Below are 26162 nucleotides of genomic sequence, written 5' to 3' on the forward strand. Positions count from 1 at the left end.
CTTGAGTCCCTAAAGGCCTGCGCCAGGGCAGGTGAGGAGAACCAAGGGGGGTGGGAGGATATTCCCCCCAACCTCACCCAAGAGAGGGCTGAGGATGAGAGCTCTTCCATCGTGACTAGTGTTAGCCAGGTGAATCAATGTGGTGGTGGGAGTGGGGAAGGGTCCCTTACTCAGGTACCTCTACTGTCCCTTTCAGAGAGACAGCTTCAGGCTCAATTAGATTTGATTCCCTTGGAGAAGGAGAAATTCAAATTGGCTAAGAGAAATGGGAGAGGGAGGAGGAGAAGATGAATGGTGGCAGCGAAAGTGAAGAAGATGCTGAGATGTCCAGGGTTGGTAGATTTTAACCTAAACCTCCCAAGGGCATAGTACCCAAGTACACTGAGGGGGATGACATTGACAGGTGGCTAGTAGCTTTTGAGAGGGCCCTTAAAATGAGTAGGGTCCACTCTATGTATTGGGGTACACTCCTGTGGAAGTTGACTCCAGTATCTGGGAGAGATTGGCTATTGACCCTGAAGGGAGAGGATGCAGAATCATACCAGCAGATAAAGGCATGTTTAGTCAGGAGATTTGGTCTGACTCCAGAGCAGTACAGGGTGAAGTTTAGAGGCACCCAGAAACTCAGTTCAAAGTCTTGGGTAGTCTTTGTGGATGTTTTAGTCAAGGCACTGGAAGGCTGGATTGTTGGTAACAAAGTTGACACATATGAAGGATTTGAACTGGGAACATATTTTGACTGATTGTGTAGAAGAGAAGTTACGTCAGTATCTAGTGGAGTCTAAGCTGACAGACCCTAGAGCACAGCTTTCCACATTTTTCATGTTGGTGACACACTTTTTGGAGATGTATCATTTTGGGACACAGTAAGGTAGCGTAGTGAGTGAGCGTAGCGAGCGGGTCCGACCCACCGAAGGGGGGCTCGGGGGTTCTCCCCATGGAAGAAAAGTTTGAAGAAAAAGTGGGCCAATGGCGCATTTTCAAGCACATTTGAGAATGCAGCAAGGCTAATAAAGCAATTGTGAATCTGTTCTAACAAAGACAGTGCCTGGCAAAACTAGGTGTAAGGTTAGGTTTGTGCCTGAAGCAAGAATATAATCATGCATACATTGACACATGCCCCTGGGATTTAGGGAAGCACAATTAATAAAACAAAATGGACTATTGCTGGGGGCTTTTTCCTGGTGCTTGGTCTTGGTTGTGCAACCTCAACGGCTATGTGCCAAGCACATACAAACAGGTAGTAAGAATCAAACTGCAAGAGATAAAATTCCAGCAACTCACAAGTTGTATACTCTGTTAGAATATGTACATTCACAATTACTTGACAGTTGCAGCAAAAAACATTGAGGCCTGGATGTTGAGTTCCATATTACCTCTAATATTTACCCCCTGCTTCTTTCAGTGATCACTAATCAGATTGTCCCAATTGAAAATTGCAAGCCAAGGAGTTTTGACCTGGGTGGTTAGGACATATTTTCATTTTTTCTTTTCTTTGCAAGATTAAATTAGGGGCCTATCCCCGATGACTCTGAGAATGACATTCTAATTCCCCTGCCACTAAGGCTTTCATTAAATTAATTACAGCAACCAGCTGCGAGGTGACACGTTATCACAGAGTGCTGCCTGATCATGGCAGGGACACCTCGTCACAACAGCTGCACGCGTGTTTTGCCGTATAGCATGGGTACTCACAAACTTGCTCTCGGGCCAAATTTGCAGTGTTGTTTGTGGCTGAGAGCCCCACTGGTAGGGGCGGGGTCTGTGGGGTAAGGCCAGGGCTAGCACAAAAAATAAACTGTAAACATGAGGTTGAACACAAGCCCCTGTGCCTTCGTCCACGGAGCCACCAGACCCGGCATACACATATCTTTCTCTCTCTCTCTCTCTCTCTCTGTCTCCCTCCCTCCCTCCCTCTATCTCTCCCTCCCTCTCTCTGTCTCCATCTCTCTCCCTCTATTTCTCTCTCTCCCTCCCTATCTCCCTCTGTCTTACTTACTCAGTCTGTCTCCCTCCATCTCTCTCCCTCTCTCTCTCTAACTGTCTCCTTCCCTCTCTCTCCCTCTCCCTCTCTCTCCCTCTCCATCCATCTCCCTCCATCTCTTTCCCTCCCTCTCTCTCCCTCTGCCCCCCTCCCTCTGTCTGTCTCCCTCTGTCTCCCTCTCTGTCTACCTCCCCCTGTCTCCCTCTATCTGTCTCCCTCTCTCTGTCTCTGTCTCCCTCCCTCTGTCTCCCTCTCTCTCTCTCCCTCCGTCTGTCACCCTCTGTCTCCCTCCCTCTCCCTCTCCGTCTCCCTCCCTCTCTGTCTCCCTCCCTCTGTCTCCCTCCCTCTGTCTGTCTCCCTCTCCTCCCCTCTGTCTCCTCCGACTCCCTCCCTCTGTCTCTCTCTCCCTCCCTCTGTCTCCCTCTGCCTCCATCCCTCTGTCTCCCTCTCTCTCTCTCCCTCTCTCTTTCTCCCTCTGTCTCTCTCCCTCTTCCTCCCTCTGTCTCCCTCTCTCTTTTTTTCTCTCTTTCTCTTCCTCCCTCTGTCATCCTTGGTCTCCCTCTCTCTCTCTTTCGCTCCATCTCCCTTTCTCTCTCTCCCTCCGTCTCCCTCTCTCTCTCTTCCTCCGTCTCCCTCTCTGTCTCTCTGCCTCTCTGTCTCAGTCTCTGCCTCTATCTGTCTGTCCCTGTCTATGCCTCCATATGTCTGTCCCTGTTTCCCTCCCGCTGTCTCCCTCTCTGTCTCTGCCTCTATCTGTCTGACCCATTCCCTGTCTCCGCCTCTATCTGTCTCTGTCTGTCCCTGTCTCTGTCTGTCCTCTGTCTCTATCTCTGTCTGTCTACCTCCCTCTCTCTGTCTCTCTCTCTGTCTCCCTCCCTCTCTGTCTCTCTCCCTCCCTCTGTCTGTCTCCTTCTGTCTCCCTCTTGTCTGACTCGCCTCCTCCATCTGTCACCCTCCCTCTGTCTCCCTCCCTCTGTCTGTCTCCCTCCCTCTGTCTGTCTCCCTCCCTCTGTCTATCTGTCACCCTGTCTCCCGCCCTCTGTCTGTCTGTCACCCTCTGTCTCCCTCTCTCTTTCTCCGTCCCTCTGTTTCCTTCCCTCTGTCTCCGTCCCTCTCTCTCCCTCTCTCTGTCTCCTACGGTTTCCCTCTCTCGCCCTCTCTCTGTCTTCCTCTGTCTGTCTCCCTCTCTCTGTCTCCCTCCCTCCCTCTCTCTGTCTCCCTCTCTCTGTATCCCTCCCTCTTTCTCCCTCTGTTTCCCACTGTCTCCCTCCCTCTGTCTCCCTCTGTTTCGCTCTCTCTGTCTCCCTCCCTCTCTCTTCCTCCCTCCCTCCCTCCCTCTTTCTCCCTCTGTCTGTCTCCGTCTCTCTGTCTCCCTCCCTCTGTCACCCTCTGTTTCCTTCTCTCTGTCTCCCTCTGTTTCCCTCCCTCTGTCTCCCTCCTCCTCTGTCTGTCTCCCTCCCTTTGTCACCTTCCTCCCTCTGTCTGTCTCCCTCTGTTTGTCGCCCTCTGCCTCTCCCTCTGTCTCCCTCCCTCTGTCTCCCTCCCTCTGTCTCCCTCCCTCTCCCTCCCTCCCTTTGTCTCCCTACCGCCCTCCCTCTGTCTCCTTCTCTTCCTCTCTCCGTCTGTCTCCCTCCCTCTGTCTCCCTCTCTTCCTCCCTCTGTCTCCCTCCTTCCTTCTGTCTCACTCCATCTCTCTGTCTCACTCCCTCTCTCACCTCACCTCGGCTTCCCGGGCAAACACACAGCCGCACTCGAGCCCTTCACAGGTCTTTAAAAGACCATCTACTTGTTACTGAGGCTTTGTTATGAATCGCCCGGCCCCCATAGAGCAGAGTGTCTAGAGGAATACCTCTAAATTAGCAGCAGTTATGTGCTAAGTGCCTGCGACACACCCACCATTTGCAGGTGACACAGTACTGTGTTGAGAAACACAGTTTGGAAAGCTCTGCCCTAGAGAGTTGGAGGAATCAGCTGAGGAGTGGGTGAGAACCTGGGTTTCCATTCAGCATCAGGGGTTGACCGGAAGAAAGGAAGACAGGTCCTTTCCCAAGGGAAAGCCCAGGGAAATTAAGGTAAAAAACTTAAGGAGTCCTCCAAAGAGCCACAAAAACTGTAAGGGGGCCTTGAGCCAACCCAAACTCAAACGGAGGGGGTTTTAGGGAAAGCCTGGTAGTTTCTTTGATCCCTCAAAGGTGGGTAAGTGCTTTGACTGAAACCAGCCAGGGCATAAGCAGCGAGATGCTGTCTGAACCAAGAAGCTCCCCCCTAAGTGCCCATCCACAGGGATTGCCAGTGTCAGTGTAGGGGTGGAGGGTGGTGTACAGAACAGTCATGTGGTGGAAGCAACCTTAGTGTCCTTGGGAGTGGTGAATATTGCCACTCTTGCTGCCTTACCTCCAAACATGGACAAGAACAGGCAGAGGCCTAAAGTGATTGGGACAGAAGTTGAGGCTATCAGAGACACTGGGGCCATTGTAACTATGGACTTGGATGAACTGGTGCCTCCAGATAGGGTGTTACCTGGTGAGTTTCACCAGGTGACATATGCAGACAGCACTATCAAACTCCATCCTATGGCTGTGGTGAGTTTGTAATGGGGAGGTGTGACAGGCCATATGAAAGTAGCTGTGTCAAAGGTGTTCCCAGTCCAGTGTTTACTGGGCAATGATCTTGAAGCCTCTGTGTGGTCAGAGGTGGAGAGAGGACTCCATATGAAAATATTGAAGCTCCCTGAATGGGTCTGTGCAGTGACTAAGTCACATACCAGCCAGAAAGGAGGGGCTGGACACTTGGACCCTGAAACAAAGGGCCAAGCATCCAAGGACAAGGGCACTGGGCCTGGTAAGCCAGCCCAGGGAACAGAGGTGCAGGAAGAATCTAACCCTGATGTGGAGGATCTGGCCTCTGAGGGAGTGACTCCATCCCTGCCAGAGCTGTAAGATTTGGCTGAACTGGCAGGAGCAGGTGGACCCTCCAGAGAGGAGTTCAGACAGGGACAGTGCGACTGTCTTACCATTGAGAGCTTGAGGTGGATTGCTTCTAAGCAAGAGGAGGTGGATGACAGTGGGTTTCACAGACTCTACTGGGAAGATGTACTGCTTTATACTGAGGCCAGAAACCTCAAGGAGTGGGCCACCAGGAGGTTGGTGGTGCCCCAGAAGTACAGAGAGTTCATTCCGACTTTGGGTCATGATGTCCCCTTGGTAGGACATTTGGGACAGACAAAGACATGAAACGAGTTGGTGAACCATTTCTACTGGCCCCTTATGTCTGAAAAGGTAAAGGAGTTTTGCAGCTCCTGTTTCACCTGTTAGGCCAGTGGCAAGGCAGGGGGCAAGACAAAGGCTCCCCTAATACCACTGCCAGTGGTTGGGGTTCCTTTTGAAAGGGTGGGGATGGACATTGTTGTTCCCCTGGACCCACCTACTGCATCAGGGAATAGGTATATCTTAGTGGTAGTTGACCATGTCACTAGATACCCTGAAGCTATATCTCTGAGAACCATTGATGTTCCTGTGGTGTCTAGAGCACTGATTGGTGTGTTCACCAGAGTTGGTTTTCCAAAAGAGGTGGTGTCAGATAGGGACACAAACTTCCTGTCCAGCTATCTGACTGTTATGTGGGATGAGTATGGTATGAACTACAAGTTCACCACCCCTATCACCCACAAGCAAATGAGATTCAACAAAACCCTGAAGGGCATGATAAATGGGTTGTCGGAGAAACTCAGGAGATGGGATGTTCTCCTCCCATGCCTACTGTTTGCCTACAGGGAGGTGCCACGGAAAGGGGTTGCTTTCAGTCCCTTTGAGTTGTTGTTTGGACACCCTGTGAGGGGGCCATTGAGCCTGCTAAGAGAGTCTGTAGAGAAGCCTCTTAAAGAAGCTGAGGACAATGTGCTTGATTATGTGCTAGGCGGCTGAGATCTAGAATGGCAGAGTACATGTACAAGGCAAACAGGAAACTGGAGGCCAGCCAGGAGCTCACGAAGCACTGATATGAGCAAAAGGCTACTATGCCTGATTATACTCCAGGACAATTGGTGTGTGTGTTGGAGCCTGTGGATCCCAGGGCCCTCCGTGATAAGTGGAGTGGGCCCTATCCAATCTTAGAGAAGAAGATTGAGGTTACCTATTTGGTTGACCTTGGCACCCCCAGGAACCGTCATAGGGTCCTGCATGTGAATAGATTGAAACCCCACCATGACAGGGCAGACCTGACCTGACCCTGTTACTGGTGACTGATGAGGGTGTGGAGGAGGAAACTGGGCCTCTGCCTGACCTCCTCTCCACTAATGTGCAAGGCCAGCATCACAGAGGCCGTAAACAGGTGCTGGAGCAGTTTGCTGGCCTGTTCTCTTTGACCCCAGGCATCACTGAGTTGTATGTGCACCACAATGCCACTGATGACAGCCTACATGTCAAAAATAAACTATACAGGCTGTCTGACCATGCATTAAAGCTAGGGTTGCTAAGATGCTGTAACTGATGGTAATTGAACCATCTGAGAGTCCACAGGCCAGTCCAGAGGTGCTGGTACATGAACCTAATCCTCAAGGGGGCGCCCAAGGAGGTAAGGTTCTGTGTAGACTACAGAGGTTTGAATGCAGTCACAAAGACTGACCCTCACCCTATACCTAGAGCTGATGAGCTAATTGATAGGTTAGGGGCTGCTAAGTACCTGAGTACTTTTTATTTGACTTCAGGTTACTGGCAGATTGCCCTCACTGAAAGAGCAAAGGATAGGTCAGCATTCTCAACACCAGAGGGACATTATCAGTTCAAGGAAATGCCCTTTGGCAAGCAAGTGCCAAATAGGGCAGAGGTCTGTGGTGTACCTGGCCTACCTGGTAGGTGGAGGTCATGTACAGCCTCTCCAAGCTAAAATACAAACTATTTTGGATTGGACAGCTCCTGTTACCCAGACTCAGGTCAGGGTCTTCCCAGGACTGACAGGGTATTGTATTGTATCGTATTGTATGTATTCATATATAGCGCAACTGCCACCCTACGGGTATCCTGGCGCTAGGATGTAGGAAGACAGCCATCAGGGTGAGGGAATCAAAAGAATGAAAAGCGAAGGATACGGCTTTTGGGAAGAGACAAGTTTTTAAGCTCTTTCTGAATTCGATCAGAGAATCAATTTTTCTCATGCTCTGTGGCAGCTCATTCCACAGATGAGCACCAACCATGCTGAAAGCCCTCCCCCCATCCTAGAGCATTTAAATTTCAGAGTTACCAACAGACAGGTGCCAGAGGAGTGAAGCTGCCTCCGAGGAAGATACCAGGCAAACCTTTCCTGTAGAGGTACTGGACCCAATTCATATATTGCTCTGTGCACCAGACAGAGTGACTTAAAATGGACCCTTTCCTTGATGGGCAGCCATTAGAGATCTCTCAGGGCGTAAGTGGATGACGAGTTACATTGCATATTCAGCACCAGTTTTGCCACTGCAGACTGGACTCTCTGCAGCCCCCGAAAGATGTACTGAGGGGCCCCCAGATATAAGGAGTTACAATAGTCCAGTCTCTCTCAGCATTGTGCTTCTTACTACCAGGGAACGCGAGTCCTTAGGTAGAATTGGAAGTATCCGATGCAACATACGCAACAGGACAAAACAGGCTAGCTGTCTTATTTGCCTGCAATTCCATTTGGAGGTTCTTGTCTATCAGAACCCCCAAATTGCGTATCGTAATGGCCGGAGCCAACGGGTCCTCCGCGGGGGGTAAGCCTAAACTCCAACGGCATATGCGTAAGCAGTTTTGCCGATGAGCAGTATAACACCTCAGTCTTCCCCCCATTGAACTGCAGGGAGTTCCTCCGCAGCCATCCTGCAGTCTGTCGCATACACTCTTGGAACGTATCCATGGAGACTGCATGTTTTCCTTCCATGGAGAATGCCAATTGCATATCGTCTGCGTAGTTGACTAAGTCAACCCCGAACTATTTGATAATGGGAAACAGAGGCTGCAAGTAAATATTAAAGAGAATGGGGCTTATTGCAGAGCCCTGCGGTACCCCATAGACTATAGGAGATTTGCGGGATGCAAACAGTGCCAAGGGTACCACCTGCTCTCTCCCTGACAAATAAGACTGCACCCACTGCAAGGCCCGTCCATTCACCCCTATTCTCTCCAGTCTCTCTAACAGGATTGAGTGGCTCACTGTGTCGAATGCGGCCAACATATCGAGGAGCACTAAACAGTGGCATTCCCGTTGTCGGCCCGCATACGGAAATTATCCATCATGGTGGTCAGAGATGACTCCGCCCCATGACCCAAACCCAAACTGGTCCTTATCCAACAAATGGTGTTCCTCCAAAAAGCAGGATAAAGTCCTGCTTACAGCCTTTTCCACGATTTTTATTGCAAAGGGAAGGAGGGATATTGGTCTATAGCTTGCCTGGTTTGTCGGATCCAGAGAGGGCTTCTTAATCAGGGGCGTCACCACCGCCTGCTTCCAACCGTCCGGAACGGTGCCTTCTTCCAGGGAATGACTGCATATCTGTTGTAACCAGGGAAAGGTCATTTGGCCATAGGACTTCCACACTTTCTGAGGCTGGGGGTCAAAAGGAGATCCTGAAGATACGCTTTGCACCAAGGTGTTAAAAGTGATATCAGTAAAGATCTGAAAGCTATCTAGGGTACATGAATGACCCCGATCCCCTTCCGCCGCCTGTAGATCAGAGTCCTCGGTGACAATTTCATTATCCAAAAAGGAACCAACAATCTTCGCCACTTTGTCTAAAAAGTGGGAAGCAATCTCGTCGCACAGTTTCTGTGAGGTCACCACTTTGTTACCCAAGCAAGTAGGGGCAGAGAGGTCCCTGACTATCTTAAAAAGTGCAAATCCCTTGTTACATAGGTTAACATGGTAGGAGGTTATTGATTAATAACTATTTATAGGAGAGGACTAGACTGGCCATACAGAGACTTCCCAGAATGGTAGAAGTAAATCCAACAATATCATATTGTTGAATTTCTCCTAAAGTGTACATATAAGAAGTTGTAAGACTTTCTTGTTTGTAAGTCCAAATTCAGCCTTCCAGTGGTCTGCCTTGATTGGTCAGAGTTAAGTGGATTAGCCAGGCAGCTATAAAGAGGCGATAAAGAGCCCCTGGGAATACCAGCTCTGCTGGAAGGGCAGTGTGCTGGTCCATAGGAATGCCAGTCCAGGGGTGGAGTTGTAAACCATGCTCTTCAAAGGCAGGGGGGAGGCCTGGGTGTCAGTTACACTTTTACACTTTTGACCCAGAGTCAGGGGTAGGCTTAAGGAAGGTATGTGCAGATGGTAGTGGGAGGGCCTAGGGAAATAAGCCATCCCCGGTGGTGTTTAGCCAGGTCTTGACTCTCTGCTGGAAAAACAGCCATTATGGGTTTGGAAGATTATAAGCCAGTTAACCAATTAATATTTTATTAAAAAACATCCATTTACACACTTATTTAATATTTATTTGTCCATCGACCTTTACAAATACATATATAAAACATATTTATTTTCTGAAAGACACACATTTACTGGATGGTGTCATCTGTGATGTCATGAGTGATGTCACTGACCATGTCATGAGTGATGTAATATGTGACATCGTCAGCAGTACATTGCAGGCGTGCAAGTTATAGTGAGTCCAACTAACTATAACATGGGAATTTCAATTATTTTATGTCAGTAAAATTTCCAGCTAGCTATAACTGGGGTGAAACCTATGGTTTTTTCAGTGAATTTAATAGGTTTTTTAAATGCTAATTCCTAACTTTAACCGGTAAGCGCAATCTTGCGGCGCGCCCCAGGGTGCTTACCGGTGAGCGTCCCGTTAGCGCTATTGCCGCGAACGAAAACATCATCGTGACATATCGTGTAGCCGCGTCCGCGTGATACGCATGGCGTAAACACACCCGGAAGCACTCGAGTGCATACGATTGCGCAACGTAAGCATCCGACGCGCTTACGCGATGCGCCCCGGGGCGCGGAGCTTAAGCACGTCGGGTCATGTGACCTAAAAATAACATTTTTTATTGGTTCAGGACAGTTTTTTTTCCAAATGATGAAAGCCCCCACCTTTTTTCCTCATTCTCACTTTGTACTTTGAGTGAAGAAGACCTGTTGAAAGACCTCTCTGTACCTTTTTGGACTGAAAAATGTCTTCAGTAGCAGCAGCAGCAGGAGCATCTCAGCCACCACCACCACCAAGAGGACCACCACAACACCACAGTGGTGGAGATGATGAAGAGGAGGAGGAGGAGGAGGAGGAGGAGGAGGGGAGGAGGACGTTCCTGCCAGAAGATAATACCCCATATAGGCCAAAGCAGCACATTATCTGGGAGTTTTTTTCCATCCCAAAGGACCTCAAAAAAGTGAATGCGTCAAGGGTTACTTGCCTAATCTGTGGCACTGAACTTTCAAGGGGGAACCCTAACAAGAAGTACTCTTTTGGCAATAACACCATGATTCACCACATGCAACGCCGGCATCCTAACAACTATGCTGCGGCAGAGGTCCGAGAACTGGCCAGAAATCCTCCCCAATCTTCACCCAGCACCTCCAAAAGAAAGCAACCCACTCCATCGGGTCCAGAGACAAGGGAGATGGTCCCAAACATACAACCCCAGTTTGGGCAATACAAAATCACTTGTATATTTTGTGGTAAAACAATTTCCTGTGGTGAGCAAAGCATAAAGCTCATCAACCGTGCTGGTGACAACCACAATTGCCCCAAAAATCCTTAATTTTTTCCTGATTTTTTTCTGCTCCAGTTGAGCCGTTTACAATTCCCTGTTTTTTGTTTCTCCCTATAAAAATAACAAAAAAAATATAAAATTGTTCATAACAGCCAAAAAAAGTACAAAATGTTAAAAAAAACAATAAAAAAATATAAAACAACAAAAAGAAGAAAAAAAACTGTTTTTTAGAACTACCTCCAATTTATAAAAAAAGCTACATTTTTTTAAAACTCTGTCATTCTTTTTTCCCCATGGTACGCTCCCCGGTGCACGTACCGGGCACTCCCCCGCGCAAATCGAAAAAAAAATGTTTTTGCCCCATGGGGCCCTTTTATGGCCCCCACATCAAACCTAAGGGGTCAGGGGGGGTCTACTCTTCCCCCTTTCGGTCATTTCCCCCTTTTTTTGCCACTTCTTGTGTCTCGATCCTACCGAGACACAAGATGGTGGCCGCTCCGGACTGTTTGGAATGTTGACAGACACCCGAGAGTCAATCAGCTTTCCACGCGCGAACTCACGTAGCGTGCTGCAGGGGTGGGGAATTCATATCGCCCGACGCCCAGGACATATTGTTTGCTGCCAGGGACAACAAGTTTTTATGTTTTTATTGTCCCTCGGACAAGTAGGCTCAACTTCCTGAAGCAGAAACCTTTCCCAGAACAGAACACTCAAAATCCTGCTAAGCTGCTTCCAATTGCGTGCCGAGTTAATGATAACTTTGTACGACTTAATAGTCCTTTGCTTCACTGACAATGCACAGAAGTGTTTTCCTCCTTTCTGAGCACAGCGCAAGGCACTGACATCTCTTTGAAGGTTGCAGGGCTAGTCTGGCTTACGCTTTTGGAAAAGAAAAAAAAATCTCTCTGCTTACACGGTTTCATTTAGCACGAAGGCTGCCATTCACAATTGCACTCTGAAAGCATTTAGGTCCGTCACTGTTGCTTGCAAGCAGAATGCGCAAGTACTGCTTTTCACAATAATCCTGTGTTTCCGAGTCTCTGCGCTCCCCAAAGCCTGTCTTGGTGGCCCCTTCCTTCAGAGGTCATTGCCCTTGGTGTAAAGCACGTGGCCCATCACCACCAGCAGCCGAGATCGCGGATGCTCTCCCCCCCAAACCCCCTCCCACTGTGGCTATTACTGTGATCATCGGAGCTATTGTCAGATCTCAGCCCACTAGGTAAGAGGCAGCAAAAGCGTAGTAAAATATAAATGATAAAAGTTGCATTTGTAAAGTTGAATTTTCCATAAACGTTGACGGTCGAAAAAATATTGTGCTCAGCCCCACGTCAAAAAAGTGTTGTCAAAATCCACTTTTTGATGTGGGGCCTCGCACAATATTATGACATTAAGTTTATGGAAAATTCATCTTTACAAATGCGAGTTAAGCATTATATTTATATTTTTACCACGCTGTTGCTGACTCTCCTACTTAGTGGACTGAGCTCGGTTAAAATACCACACTAAACTTATTTATGCGTGTGTTTGTGAACATGGGCGCATTATTTTATAGGATTTTGACAACACTTTTTAAAGTTTTAGTGAATTGAAAGCTTGTGAGGTTCTAAAGCTAAATCTACTGATTAAGGGACCCCCACCAATAAAACCTGAGGCATAGTGAAACCCTGCCTACAGCAGCTACAGCAGAGGTGAGTTTTTATGGGCCTTTCATCTACAACTTGGCATATAAGAGATGATTAACTAAAAGAAATTTAAGATGGGTAGGTTGCTAGAAAAGGGAGTGAAGGATGGAAGAGGGGCAAAGGATAGATGAGTGGGTGAATGTATGGGTGGATGGAAGGATGGATGGACGAGTGGGTAAAAGGATGGATGGATGATTGGGTGAAAGGATGGATGAGTGGGTGAAAGGGTGGATGGGTGTGTGGAAGGGTGGATGGGTGTGAAAGGGTGGATGGATATTTGGCGGCGGGATGGGTGGATGAGTGGGTGAAAAGATGGATAGGTAAGAGAATGTGTTGTTCTGTGTATGTGAGTGAAAGAATGTGTAGCTGGGTGGATGAAAGGTTGACAAAGTAAATGGAAATCTGAGAGGGATGGATGGATGGATCGGTGGGTAAAATGATGGACGAGTAAATAAATATAAATAAAAGTCTGAATGGATAGAAGGATTTCATAGTAATTTAAAATCTGAGAGGATGGATGTATGGCAAAGTAAATTAAAATCTAAGAGGATGGATGTATGGCAAAGAAAATGAAAATCTGAGCGGATAGATGAATAAATGAATGGCAAAAGGAAAAATTGATGCCTGGAAGGCATTATTGATTGATGGACAAGTCAAATGATGGATGCATGGGTGGATGGATGCGTGCATAGATTGTGGATGGGAGAACAGATGGGTAGATGTATGGAATGGCCAATGGATGGATGGAACGGGGAAGAGTGAGTGAATGAATGAAATAATGAATGACAGAATGGAAATGTGAAATGGACATGAGCAGATAGATGTAGCATGAAAGAATAATGGACAGATGCTTGGATGGAAGTGACAAAGGAGTTTTAGGGAGGTTTGAGCTCACTTACATCACTTGCTTGGTGCGGTCAGAGTATTGTTCAAAGTGGGGGGTATTTTAACTTTATGGCTATTCCCTTGAATAAAACCATCAAAGGGCTTTTCCGTTTACTTAGCAGCAGAGTACGACTGTAAATCACACACCATAATCTTTTCTTTTTATAAGAACCCCACCTTCGTATCACTCATCACATAGAGGATACTACCTGTGCAAATGGAATAAGCTGTGCAAGCGTGGCCTGTGCAGAGCTTGATTTGTGCACTATACTGAAGATGCTAGGAACAATGGTAATGCAAGGCTCAACTATGTCTTACATGAGATCCACATGGTACCCGAGCTACACTGCGTATGATCTTTACAGTGACCTGTGCAGTACATGAGCTGTATAATAGGTATGAACAGTGCTGTGCATGATTCATGTAAGGGGAAGGGATAGTGCATGAGGGAATTGGTAAATTGAAGGTGTAAAGTGTATGAGATGCACTATAGAGGATATAAGTTGTTCTAGAGATGAGGTGTGTCATGCCAGTGGGTTGTGCAGGAGCTATGCAGAACACTAGCTGTGTGGAGTTTGAGCTTTACTTTGCATGAAATCTGCATGGTATGACTTGGAAGAGGCAAATAAGTAAATTGCTGTGAAAGGCATGACCTTTCTTAACATCTTCAATGACAAGTCAGTGCCTGCTGTAACCATAGTACCTTAATAGTTTGTTAAATGGCCCGTCTTCGGGGTTTTCTAATTGATGCATTTTTTCTTGCTGGTTTCCTCAAATCCCCCCATCGCCTCTGAAACAAATTGGTAGTTTCTTAGGGAAATAATATAGTGACACATTTGCATTTGTTTGCTAGAGGTAAGGTCGCCCACAGTTTATTCGGCTTGTCGGGGTGCTAATGTTTAAAACAAAATTGTGTAACATGTTCATGGGTCAAGTGCATTAAAGTTCAGTCGAGCAGAGAATTCAAGTCAGATACATTCAAACACAGTCAGCAGGAATCTCCGCTTGCATTACTAATAGGGGATCCAATAAAAGCAGGTTTGCATGGTCCGATACATTTACAAGTTGTGGCTATGTGTATAGCTTAAAGAAGGCTCCTTTATTATGTGCAAGTGTATAAAGAAGAATGGAACTCAAGACTGGTGATTTTATTTTGAAAACAGACAATGTACTCCCAAACAATGTGCTCCTTGAGAAAGCGATGAAGATAGCACAATATTTGCAACTTAAAAATGGTTGTAGTGTGCAGAAAGCTACAATGCAGAGTTTGAAAACATTAACTACCATTGCAATAAGGAATCATTTAATACATCACCTTTGGTGCATGTCAATATTTTAAAAATAAAATAAAGGCAAATCAAAGTAAAACTACTGAAAGAAAAATAATTAGGGACCCCACTCATAAAAGAATGTAACAAATGTGCATCCAAGATCTATTAAATTGCATGGGTGCAGAATTAGGACTTTCAGAAATTCATAAGCGTTTACATAAGTTGGCCTGGAAACCTACAACAGTTCCATGTTCGTAAACACACTCTTTACAAACATATAATGTATTACCTTTTTCAGGGTGCAGAGGGGGTTAGAGAGGACTTTATGGTGCCGTTAAACAATGTATGTTGCACGCATGCACACATTTGCACTGCAATCCAGGTCTGGAAAAAACAACTCTTTTTGCTAGTGAATACTTTTATAGGTACAAACACAATCTTTGTGTGTCTAAGCCAAACTTACATGTATTGATAGCTTACATTTTGACTCTGGAACTAGATTGCCTACAAATTCTTGCCAAACTATGGAAGTCTACATATTGGATAGGGATATAGTGCTTGGCATATGATCACATTTCTAGCAAACCAGGGAACCAAGCTAGAGTGAAATGAAGGGAACTGTCCACAAATTACAATGCGAATAGTGTCAGACAGGGGCAGTCTCCTTGATCCTCAGTTGGTAACTGAGGCACTGGACTGGAAGTAGAATTTATTTACAGTAACATTTTGTGAAAATGAGTGAATGTTTACAAATATAATTGTCAGGGTCGTCCACTAGTCTCTTCCTCTGACTAGAAAGAGAGCATTGATACAATTAGGGCAGTGAACTTCAATATAATGAAAGTGCAGATATATTCAGAGGCTTACCGTGAGCAGAGCTCACTCAAAAGGAAACTGAATATTCAAATATTTTACATAAAAATCTAGTGTTGAGAGTCCTGTACAATCAGAAAGGTGGCATGAACAGAGCAAAGTAAGAATATAAATAGTGATGTAAAATGTTATGCTTATACTAACATCACCCTTGCTTGTGTTTTAAGAATTCTTATTGGTATACTCCTATGTTCTTCCCTAACTTCACTCATTCCCTTTTTTCCCCTCCCGCCCCCCCTCCATTCGCTCTCTCATTCTCCCCTACCATAACTCACTTTGCAGGCATTTAGATTGACCTGTTGTGATGATGATCCCATAACCGTTGTTGGGGATCAAAACGACGTTGACAACTACATCTTAACTCCAACTTTTGATTGATGTGGAGTGCAAGATGTTCTTTTATCGCGACTATTGTAATCCATGTATCACTTAAAAGTCACCCTACTAATACATGCCTGAGGTCAGGAAATCTTTTGATTTCCAGAACCCCTTTACGTTTTGCTCACTATATGTTACTGTATGTTTTTTCGTGTTTATTGAAAAAGTAAATAAATGTAATCCATTCCATTGGGACAATAGTACACCAAACGCTGATTGCAGTTTTGTGGATATGTTCTTATATTTCCCATGACCGGGACCGCTGTCTCTAATAATGTAGTAAAATGAGCCCTGACATAATCAGAAAGGTTGCTATCCAAACTCTTATATGAGAATGCAGTCATAAATTGAAACCTCATTGTTTAGTACCAAATGGGACAAGTAGATTTTTTTTAAAGGACAAGTAGATTTCTGAAACATTTTGTCCTTCGGACAAGAAGATATTTTATAAAATTCCACACCCCTGGTGCTGGTACGCGCCCCGGTGCGTGTACTGGGGCGCGCTTATAGATATATATATATTTTTTCACCTAAATTACTCAAAATCCACTGGAGCACATATCTTGAGACATAGCAAAGGTGCATTGGGCTACCAGTCCCTACAATTTTGCCAAGTTTGGTGGAAATCCATTCAGCCGTTCGGGCTAAAAGTGAGTTTGACCGCCCTATGGAAATTAACATGGGGAAAACACGTTTTGTGACCCCCCTTTTATCTCAGCCCCCGCTTGACGAATCCCCCCAAGACTTTCAAGGTAGGAGCGGAGCTTCGTGAGGCAAATTTGAGGAAAATTTCAGGCTGATTCCTCAACCGGCGCCAAAGTTATTCCAAATAGAATGTTGCGAATTCCCTATACAAAATAATCCTAACTATAACTACCTATTGGCGACCGCCAGTAGGTAATATATATATTTTTAGAACTATAGAGACCAGAATGCAAATGTGACATGCCCACTGGGCCGAAGGATACTTCATGCGCTGCGAGTGCGGCATAAGACTATTGCAGCAGTGCCTCATTTGATGCCAGAGATCAAGGGCATGATCACCCGAAACATGTTTGGTGAACCTGGGGTGTGGAGGCAATGTCTGATTCCCTGCCACTTACCGAATAAATAAGGTGACAAACATGGCTGTGTGCAGCTTCTCAATTCAGGGTTCTTTGCGTTTGGATATTGTTGCGGCCCGGATATCGAGAAGCCCCACTGCGGAAGAGCAGCTCCATTAGCGCAATGAACTTTGATGCGCTAAACGGAACAGCACGAACCGGTTTTGGTGAGCGCTATAAGCATGGACCCAGCCGAGCTTTCTGCATGCACAAACTACTTGAGTTTTCACACGTGAGACATTGCTGCATTCCATTATGGCTGATGAATTTTTAGAACTACAGAGACCAGAATGCAAATGTGACACGCCCACTGTACTGGAGGATACTTCATGTGCTGCGAGTGCAGCGTAAGACTATTACAGCGGTGCCTCATTTGATGCCAGAGATCAAGGGCATGATGGCCCGAAACATGTTTGGTGAACCTGGGGTGTGGAGGCAATGTCTGATTCTCTGCCACTTACCGAATAAAGAAGGTGACAAACACAGTTGTGTGCGGCTTCTCAATTCAGGGTTCTTTGCGTTTGGATATGGTTTCATGATCTTATGATCTATTTTTCATTGTTCATCAAGAAAAACTCATAGCACTCGATTGGTGAGTCTTTCTTCAATGTTGATCATGTTTGTATGTCTTTGCACCAATGATTACGCCTGCACGGTTAACTTTAAAAGCCATTGGTAAATGACTGACTGTGTCATGTCATCAAGGCCCGTGGTAAGGGCTTAAATGCGTCATGGCGCCATCTTGCACTAACAATAAAAAATGTTGCACCGACTTGTGGTCAATATCCGTTTTCTGTAGAGGAAAAGCAAAGAAGTGGAATTCCTTGGATATCTTTAGAGCCGACAAAGTCTCTATTCGGCGTTTATACGGACCCCCTCTCGATTTTGGCTGAAGCACTCAGAGAGACTTGACTCCTGTTTCAGGAAATCGCAAGTTTACACATGAAGGAGTTGTGCTCTCGGACCCCTGGAACCGCGAAAACACCACGATCCCGGAGCTGACCAGAACCGGACCTCCTCGGAGGAGGCGGATGTTTCAAAGGTCAACTCAGGTACGTAGGCAATAGCGAATAAGGGGTGAGAGTTGTGCTGGTCGAAGTTCAAAAACAAAACCACGGTTTCAAAACTTTTGCAACCCATATTTACATATTATTGTGCAATGTCGGCTGACACAGTTAAAGAAAGGGAAGCAGCAGCATTAATGATGTCTAATGACCGCAGGACTGTGACCAAGAAAGAAACCAACGCAAACGTCAATCCAAAAGAAGTAAATACCTCAATGAGGGACAAATTCAAGTTACTAGAGAAAAAAAGTCGCTCCGAGCAAAGTAAATGGTTGGAGTCCCGCTCATTACAGATCTACTTGGAAGTGGACAGGGTCACATGTGTTTTAAGGATACTTCTAGCACCAAATTATGAGGCACACAACCCACTTTACCGCACTGCTCTTCCGGAGGAGATAGCAAAGATTAACGAAGAAATAGATGCACTGGAACAAACTGAGCACAAACTAAAATTGCTCCAAGAAATGCTATCCAGTCTCAAAAAAGAGGAAGAGAAAATAAAGAACCAAAGACCTACAAATTCTTTCGTGATAAAACGGACTATGACGTGGGCCAAATTTGTACCTTCTCGAAAAAATACGAAGCCCTAAGACTAAAACAAGACAGAAAAACAGGTACTGCCAAGTCGTGTGCTATGAAAACCGATGGGACATCTTCAAGTACTTCACAATCTGACTTAAGCTCAGTCTCGGATAGTGACTCAGGGTGTGAATCTGCTACAAATCTGGGATTGCAAAAACGCACGCTAGATGAAGAATTACATTTTTTATGCGAGGACAGGAGGCAAACTCTCCGTCCCCGCACACAAAAAAACAATTATGGCCAAGCAAGAACAGCAAACGCAAACAACGACGGAAGGCAAACCGATTCAGAAACAAATTGGAATAAACGAGGAGGGTGGAAGAGAGGCAAATTAATGAGATAACAACGATTGTCAATTTATCGGACATGGAATTAAGTGACAACTACAAAAAAATACTTAGCTTTGGATTCACATATAATCCTGCGAGTAATTTTAACTATGTAAGAACTAGACTGGATGTTTTTAAAATTACACGTAAGCGAAAAACTGAAGAAATACCATCTGTTGAATAAAAGCAATGTAAAACAAGATCTGTCAGCTGAAGGGGGAACTTGTACAACAAATCCTTTAATATCTACCCAGTCAAATTCAAATTCAAATTCAAATCAAGCTTTATTCGGTTTTTAAGTTTAAAACCATAAAAGCAGCAGAGAAAAAAATACATGCATATATAAAGGCACAATAATTAAATGCAGGTTTAAAAAAGGGAAAATAAATTTGACTATTTAAAACAAACTAAAATCAATCTTGTGCAGAATAAAAGCGCAGGGTACACAGGAACCCCCTTTCAACGGATTTTATAGTTCAATACTCTGGGGCCAGGATAAAAGTCAAACAAGTCACAGATACAAATAGGGCCATCTCCAGTTTTGGGCTGAGAGGATCTTAGATAGGGGACAATGTTCCTGTGTTTGAATTTAATTAAAATCAGATCTCCTGGACAGTTTTTGGGCAACGTACCCAACCATCCCACCCTCCTGACACTTACAATTCCGCCATCTAGGTCAGGTGGCAGCGGTCTATTGTTATTGAGCCAGAAGATGGCTTTGTTCAGCAGGTCCTGGTTTGTTTCAAATTTGCCCTGTCTAAGCTCTGGCACCCCAGAGAGAACAGTCACATAGGGGGCGGCTTCAAGGGGTAGGTTAATTCGATGCCTTCTTTCATGAGGAATCCTAGGTGCTATTAAAGAGACATAAGTCGGTTTAGAAGTAATATTACATCTTTTTGGGATGGGTTTGCTAGTAGAGGAATCAATTGGTGGTGCTTTTCTGTGTTCTGTAGACTTAGGTTTCTCATGGTTAGTGGAGGGCGTATGACATAAAGGAGAAGCAGTGTTTACATTTGATGGATTAATCCTTTGTACTATTTTTTCCACGCTGGACAACCTTTCTCCCAGATCCTGAATTTTTGTGACCAGGGGTGATAGGGCCGCGTTCAGCAATCGCTCAATATGGGCCAGTAGGGTCGATTGGAAGGGGGAAACAGAGTCATTTGATGTGGCCCCCACCTTCTGTGGCGTTGAAACAGTTGTAATAGCGGGGGGTGATGAGGGGCTACAGGACATTTGATCAACATTAGCTGGAATCTCCTCAATGTTCCTTTTGGTGATTAGGGCCTGGGGCAGCGTGTTGGCTTGAGTGGCAATCATTTCAGGCAATAAAGGTAGTTCCTGGGGAGTGCGGTTTTTAAGGTCAGTATTTCTGCCAGATGTGGGTGGAGTTGATATGTTAGGGGCGTAGTTTGTGCCACACAAGGCATTCAGGTCCTCCCAGATAGACATATTGTTAGGACTGCGCGAGCTCCAAAATAGACACTGGACGGTTCAGGGTCAAAAGACAATTGGAAGCAAAAGGGTTAGTTGTTTTCTGTACCTGCTTCTATGATGGGGCCAAGTGGGGTGGCCCGTCCCGTCCTCCTCGGGTCCTCTGAGGGCCACAGAGGGCCCGCCCTTTGCCCGGGCTTTGCCCGGCGTCCCGCTCGCGTCCCGCGGAGCTGGGCGGTGCTCCCCTTGTAGGCGCCTCCTGGCGCTTTTGGCGTGATTCCCGAAGCAGCGCCGCCGCTAGGGCCGCCGGGAGATGTAGTCCCGGAGCGGCGGCGCTGTAAAGTGCCCAATCGGACTCCTGGCGGTGGCGGCAATATTGGGGACCTGGTCGTCTGTCCCCTTCTCCTGCCCGGTAAGTTTCTCCAGCCCCCAGTCAGAATCATCTTTCATTAATGAAATGTAGGAACTATGGGACCCTGAGTTAGAAACAAACTGCTCTGACAATGAATTGCCTGCCTCCATCCATATGCAATTTGATGGCTCACCCATACAATGTAATGATATGCAACTACAACGTCCCCTGACACATTTTAAACCAAAGTCAATTTTCAATCCGGTTATGTAACAGGACTCGATTGATTTATTCCATGATCAGGTAACGGAGCAACTGAAGGACTTAAACATCTTGTCACATAGAGAAAAATTTAAATACAACAAAGAAAAACATGACTACAATACCCTGATGTCTAAACTCAAAGAAAACAATAACATTGTTATTTGTGCATCCGACAAGGGTGGAAATATAGTTCTTATGTCAAAAGACCAATATTCTGAAGAAGCCTATAAACAATTGAATGACAGAACTTGCTACACCAGATGCAGTGGATCAGAACTAAAAGCAATGTATGCAATCTGTTATAAAAAAAAACTGTTGACATGGAAATCTAACAGTTTGATTACAGACAAGAATTCAAATTCCTGAAAAACAATTACCCAATGGTACCCATGATTTTCTTTTTCCCAAGATTCACAAGGACTCTGAAAACCTGCCTGGTAGACCAATTATAACTGCGAGAAATTGATGTCTCGAGCACACGCCTCAATAGACTTCTTTTTACAGAATTTGGTCAAGGCTCTACCATCATATGTAAGCGACACAAGTGACTTCTTGCGAAAAATCAAGGACTTTGTATGGAAACAACGTTACCTGTTTATCGCTCTTGATGTTAGTTCGCTCTTCACGAGCATCCAGCACACTGACGGATTAAGAGCACTTGATTATTTCTTGGACAAGTGAATGGGTAATATGAGAGATCACAAGAAAATGCTCATACAAATGGTAGATTTTTGCCTCATGAACAATAGTTTTATGTTCAATAATCTACTCTACAGACAAAACAGGGGTGTCGCGATGGGGGGCCAGCTTCTCTCCCAGCTACGCATGTTTACACATGGGCTGATGGGAGCAGCTGGTCCTAATGACTGTACACCAGGAGACAATGACAACCAATGTCAAGCTATGGCTGCGCTTTATTGATGACTTATTCATGATATGGGTTGACAGTACAGAGGAGGCTCAAGAGTTTGTACGGGCCATCAATGTAAATGATTTGAACTATTGCTACTATTAGTGCATCCACAGTGAGTTTTCTGGATACTGATGTATATATAGACAACAATAAAATTCAAACAAAACTTTATCACAAGAAAACTTGCTGGCAATTCTACACTGCAGGCCAGTAGTTCCCATGTTAAACACCTTGTAACTAGTATCTCCTAGGGGGAAATGCTTCGGCTGAGGCGCATCCACAGTAAGGAAAGTGATCTACTTCAAGCCCAGGTTGAGAGTAAACTGAGGTTTAGAGACCGGGGTTATTCAGAGCTGGTCATAGACAATGCCATCAATAAATCCATGTGAAAGAGTAGATAGGAGTTACTAATGAAGCCAAAATCAAAAAGAGATTCCGTTTCTACTAGAGCAGTAGCACAGAAGAATGAGACTGAAATGGAATTTAGAATTATAATCCAATACAATCAACAATGTAAAAAGACTGAATCTATAACATCTTGCAACAGGACTATGGTTCTCAGTGATCCAATAATTGGTCCTAAACTACCTAAAAGACCATCCATAACCTACAGCAGAAGTCGCTCCATGAGAGAAAGAGTTAGTGGAGCATATAAACTGTGTCATTAAAGATCAAATTGCCATTATTATAAAATAAATGGGTGGAAGAACACCTTAAGAGTCATGTTATCAGTGATAGGAACTACACCCGTTATTAGTAGATAAGTCTCTCTATTGACTTTTTTGAGAAGTAGAGTTGCAGGGTCATGCTTGGACAAACATCTTTGCATGGTTATTCCCACTACCTCTAGCTTCCACATATTGTTTTTTATGCAAACATTTTGTAGTATCTAACCCGAAAATATTCCCTTTTGATCAAGTTTGGGGCTTATTTAAAAGAGGTGCTGTTGTAGCGTCACTTTTTTGGACACTCCGGTAGCGCATATCTATGAGGCAATGCAAGGCCACCCTGTGTTGATTTGCATGGCCTCATAGACAGGAGTAAGGCAATGCAGCACAAAGCGCTGCGTTGCCTTACTCTGAAACAAGGAGGCTTTCAATGGGAGTTGCTGTGGGTGTTCCCATGTAATTCTTGTGGATTTTGATGCTGCCACAGATTTACAAAAGGGTGTAAACCTGGGTCAATGCCTAAACCTTGCACATCCCCAGAGCAGGAGTAACAAGAAAACATGTTTTCATTTCTTCTTGTTTTTATCTCTTTTTAAGTGTGCTGCATTCTACGGCACTCATAGAACGACGAAAATGCCTCGCAGGATTGTTGCCCCTTCCTGCACAAAACAATCCTGCCAACAACGTAGACACCTTTGCACCTAGATGCAATGGTGCCTGCGTAGGCACTAGCCACAAAATTGTGCACTTGTGCTGGCTGAAAACTTAGGCCCTCAGTTTCTAACTTACAATCTTTATTCTTTTACATGCAAACTTACAATGCACTTTCTTCTACATGTAATGCTCATTTGAGTTTGTGATTCTGTACAACATGCACTTCCCTAACAGTACATTTACATCTTGGCTCATCTTAAGAGAGGGTTTTACATGATTCTGTAGGTCCTTTTCCCTTTGTGAAACCTACCTCCAAAAGGAACTGGTTAGCTTTGCTATTAAACACATACATGTTTTGCCCCTCTTCCATTCATCTTGTCAGGTCAGATTCTTACATAAAGACAATGCTTTCACGGAGAAGAGCCTGTGCATTGTTTTCCTATACATATTCTGGAACATATTTACATTAACTAAGGAGTTGTAGTTTATGTTGTCACATTTTTTTATCATATTTAGATATTTCATCTTCCTAACACTTTACTAAATATTTGCTCTTTAGACTGGTAGTTAGAATAATGATGGATGGGATGCCAAGGGCGTGGCTATCAATATTGAAGCAGATGCAGTGGCAATAGAGGGATGTGATGGGTCCACTGTACCAGAATAGTGCTTGTTTTTTGCCATCCAATAGGAAGCGGGGCACGTTCCTTGCTTTCATAAGGTTCCAAGGCATGTTTACTTCACCACTAGGTGGTGCAGGATGAGTATAAAAGAAAGATACTTGCTATATTTGAAGCATGCAGCTACAATGAGCATCTGACTGTTCAATATTTCTAACCTTTCCAGTAGATAATGGAGCACATGGATGTAAGGGGTGCCCACCACAAACAAGAAACGTGTACATGCTTGTTTATATCCATTACCCGTGATTATTGTACATTTTTGTATGGCAAGCAAGACTGTAATGTTAAAATGCAAATGAGCACAACCTTTAACCACATACGTTAACAATCAACGAAATTCACAATTATCAATTCAATATCTCTTTCCAGAAGTAGCTCTTACTTGTTCAATTAAGAATGGAGGATGCCAGCATTACTGCAGGAAGGACCCCTTAAAGAATATTGTATGTTTTTGCGCACATGGATACAAACTAGGAAAAGACGGGAAGTCATGCGAACCAGCTGGTAAGAATATGAAACAATGTCTTGAATCATGTTTATCAGATTTTCTTCGGAATGTGTATTGTTTCATGCTAAAATAAGTTAAAAGCTCACCTTCCACCTTTCAAGCCTACATCTGCAAGCAGGGCAGTAGAGGATCTATGTTGTATTTCTTCTATAGCGTGAACCAGGCCAAAAGTGAGCGACTAGCCTCACAGAGTAAAAACAAGTTACAAGTGAACACGTGGTAGGAAAGATAGCTGGTTTGTGGACTGTTAATGCAGTTTGATGTAGTGTTTTTTAAAGAGGTGCATCTCCAAATCGTCCCTACATTGGTGCAGCATGGAAGTGGTCCTGATGCATACTTGGATCTTGTTTCAAATCCTGAACGCACAGGTGGAGAAGGCTTGCCGCCCCTGTATTTTGACATTTTACTCTTCTTAATTCGCACTCTGACGGTGTCTTGTGTCCGGGCACCCAGCAGTGATGGCGAGCTTGTCTGCAAGACAAGAGGGGGGTCGATGGCTTGGTAAATGATGAAGCTGAGGCCTACTTGCTGAAAATGATTGCTGAAATGCCTGTAACAGCGCATTCCAGAATGTTGGGCTAAGCAACAATCTGGCATTATATTGCCCTGTCTATTGTATCCATGTACAGTAAAATACAGTTTATTTATTAGATTGTCATTGAAATATGCCACGACATCTTTGCAAAATATTCTCAGTACTTTGCAAATATTCTCAGTATTTGCTCGTTCTGCACCGATGTGATTAAATGCATTATGGTGACAGTCTTGTTGCAGTATGTTTTATTCCCTTTAACAGTACCATTTCCTTGTGGGAAAATCACATCCGCACACGTCATAGCAGCCCAGTCCGGACAGCCTGTGACGCGCTCAGAACCGACATTTGAGGATTACGACAATTCGACCTATACTAACAACCATAACTCAGCCGCCTCCAAAGGGCCAGAAAACAATGGTACAATCACACCTGTGATTGTGGACACGGATGTGCGGATTGTTGGTGGAACCGACAGCATGAAGGGGGAGATTCCTTGGCAGGTAGAGCGCGCGCAAAGGCCTACTTTGATGATGCATCTGATTGTTTATTTGCCTGGCATCTGCTTCAAAGTCGCCTGTGATTCATTTGTAATTACATTGACTGTCTGTGTGAGCGGAAAGTAGGGTGGGCCGCCTCAGACACAAAAGATAAATCAGCCATTATGTTCAAGCCGGCAGCGCCCCTTTCCATTTGACTTTGAAAGGTAATGTGTTAATGTGCCTGCGTTTGATAAATTACCAATGCTTCTGATGCAATCAGCTGCAGCTCGTGTTCCTGGTGAATGATGCCGCAAGGGAGCAACCTGTAAAGCAGAATAAAAGAGAATCTGGGGGAGCGCCTTTTGATTAAAATGAACGTTATTAGGTATAGTCACTAGACCCCTTTTCTTGAGAATAACACAGACTTTGTGCAAGTATTTTGCAGCACTCTCACACACACACACAGTGCAAAAGTGATAACACAACACAAGAAACATCCCAAACCAATCATGAACAATAGAGTAATGTTCAATAGATTCAAATATACAAAAAAATCTATAATATACAGCAATGCCCTCGCACACAACAATCAAGGTGTAAAAAACAGTAGTTATGTAATGAACAACATTCTATGCATAGAGCCACTCATTAAGGCAGTTGCAATTCAGTTCCGTTTCTTGGAAGATGGATAAAAGTTTATTAGTTCCACAACCAGCCGACACGTGTTTCGTCGCGTGGGAAACAAATCACTGCGACTCCTCAGGGCTGGGAAAAGACATAAAAGTATAGGTATGGAACAATTGGTCGAAATATAATGCATATGAACAAAAAAACATTTACGAT

General features: G+C 44.9%; 1 protein-coding gene across 1 annotated transcript in view; it reads left to right on the forward strand.

Annotated features, from left to right (window-relative positions):
- F9 (coagulation factor IX) overlaps positions 1–26162 on the forward strand; it is a 331867-nt gene that overhangs the window by 232788 nt on the left and 72917 nt on the right. The window contains exons 5-6 of the mRNA XM_086948464.1: positions 24167–24301; positions 25102–25340. Of these exons, the coding sequence (XP_086804590.1) occupies positions 24167–24301; positions 25102–25340 (374 nt within the window). The remainder of the gene's footprint in view (positions 1–24166; positions 24302–25101; positions 25341–26162) is intronic.

Source organism: Lissotriton vulgaris, unplaced genomic scaffold (assembly GCF_964263255.1).
Source record: "Lissotriton vulgaris unplaced genomic scaffold, aLisVul1.2 SCAFFOLD_1480, whole genome shotgun sequence".
Taxonomy (NCBI): domain Eukaryota; kingdom Metazoa; phylum Chordata; class Amphibia; order Caudata; family Salamandridae; genus Lissotriton; species Lissotriton vulgaris.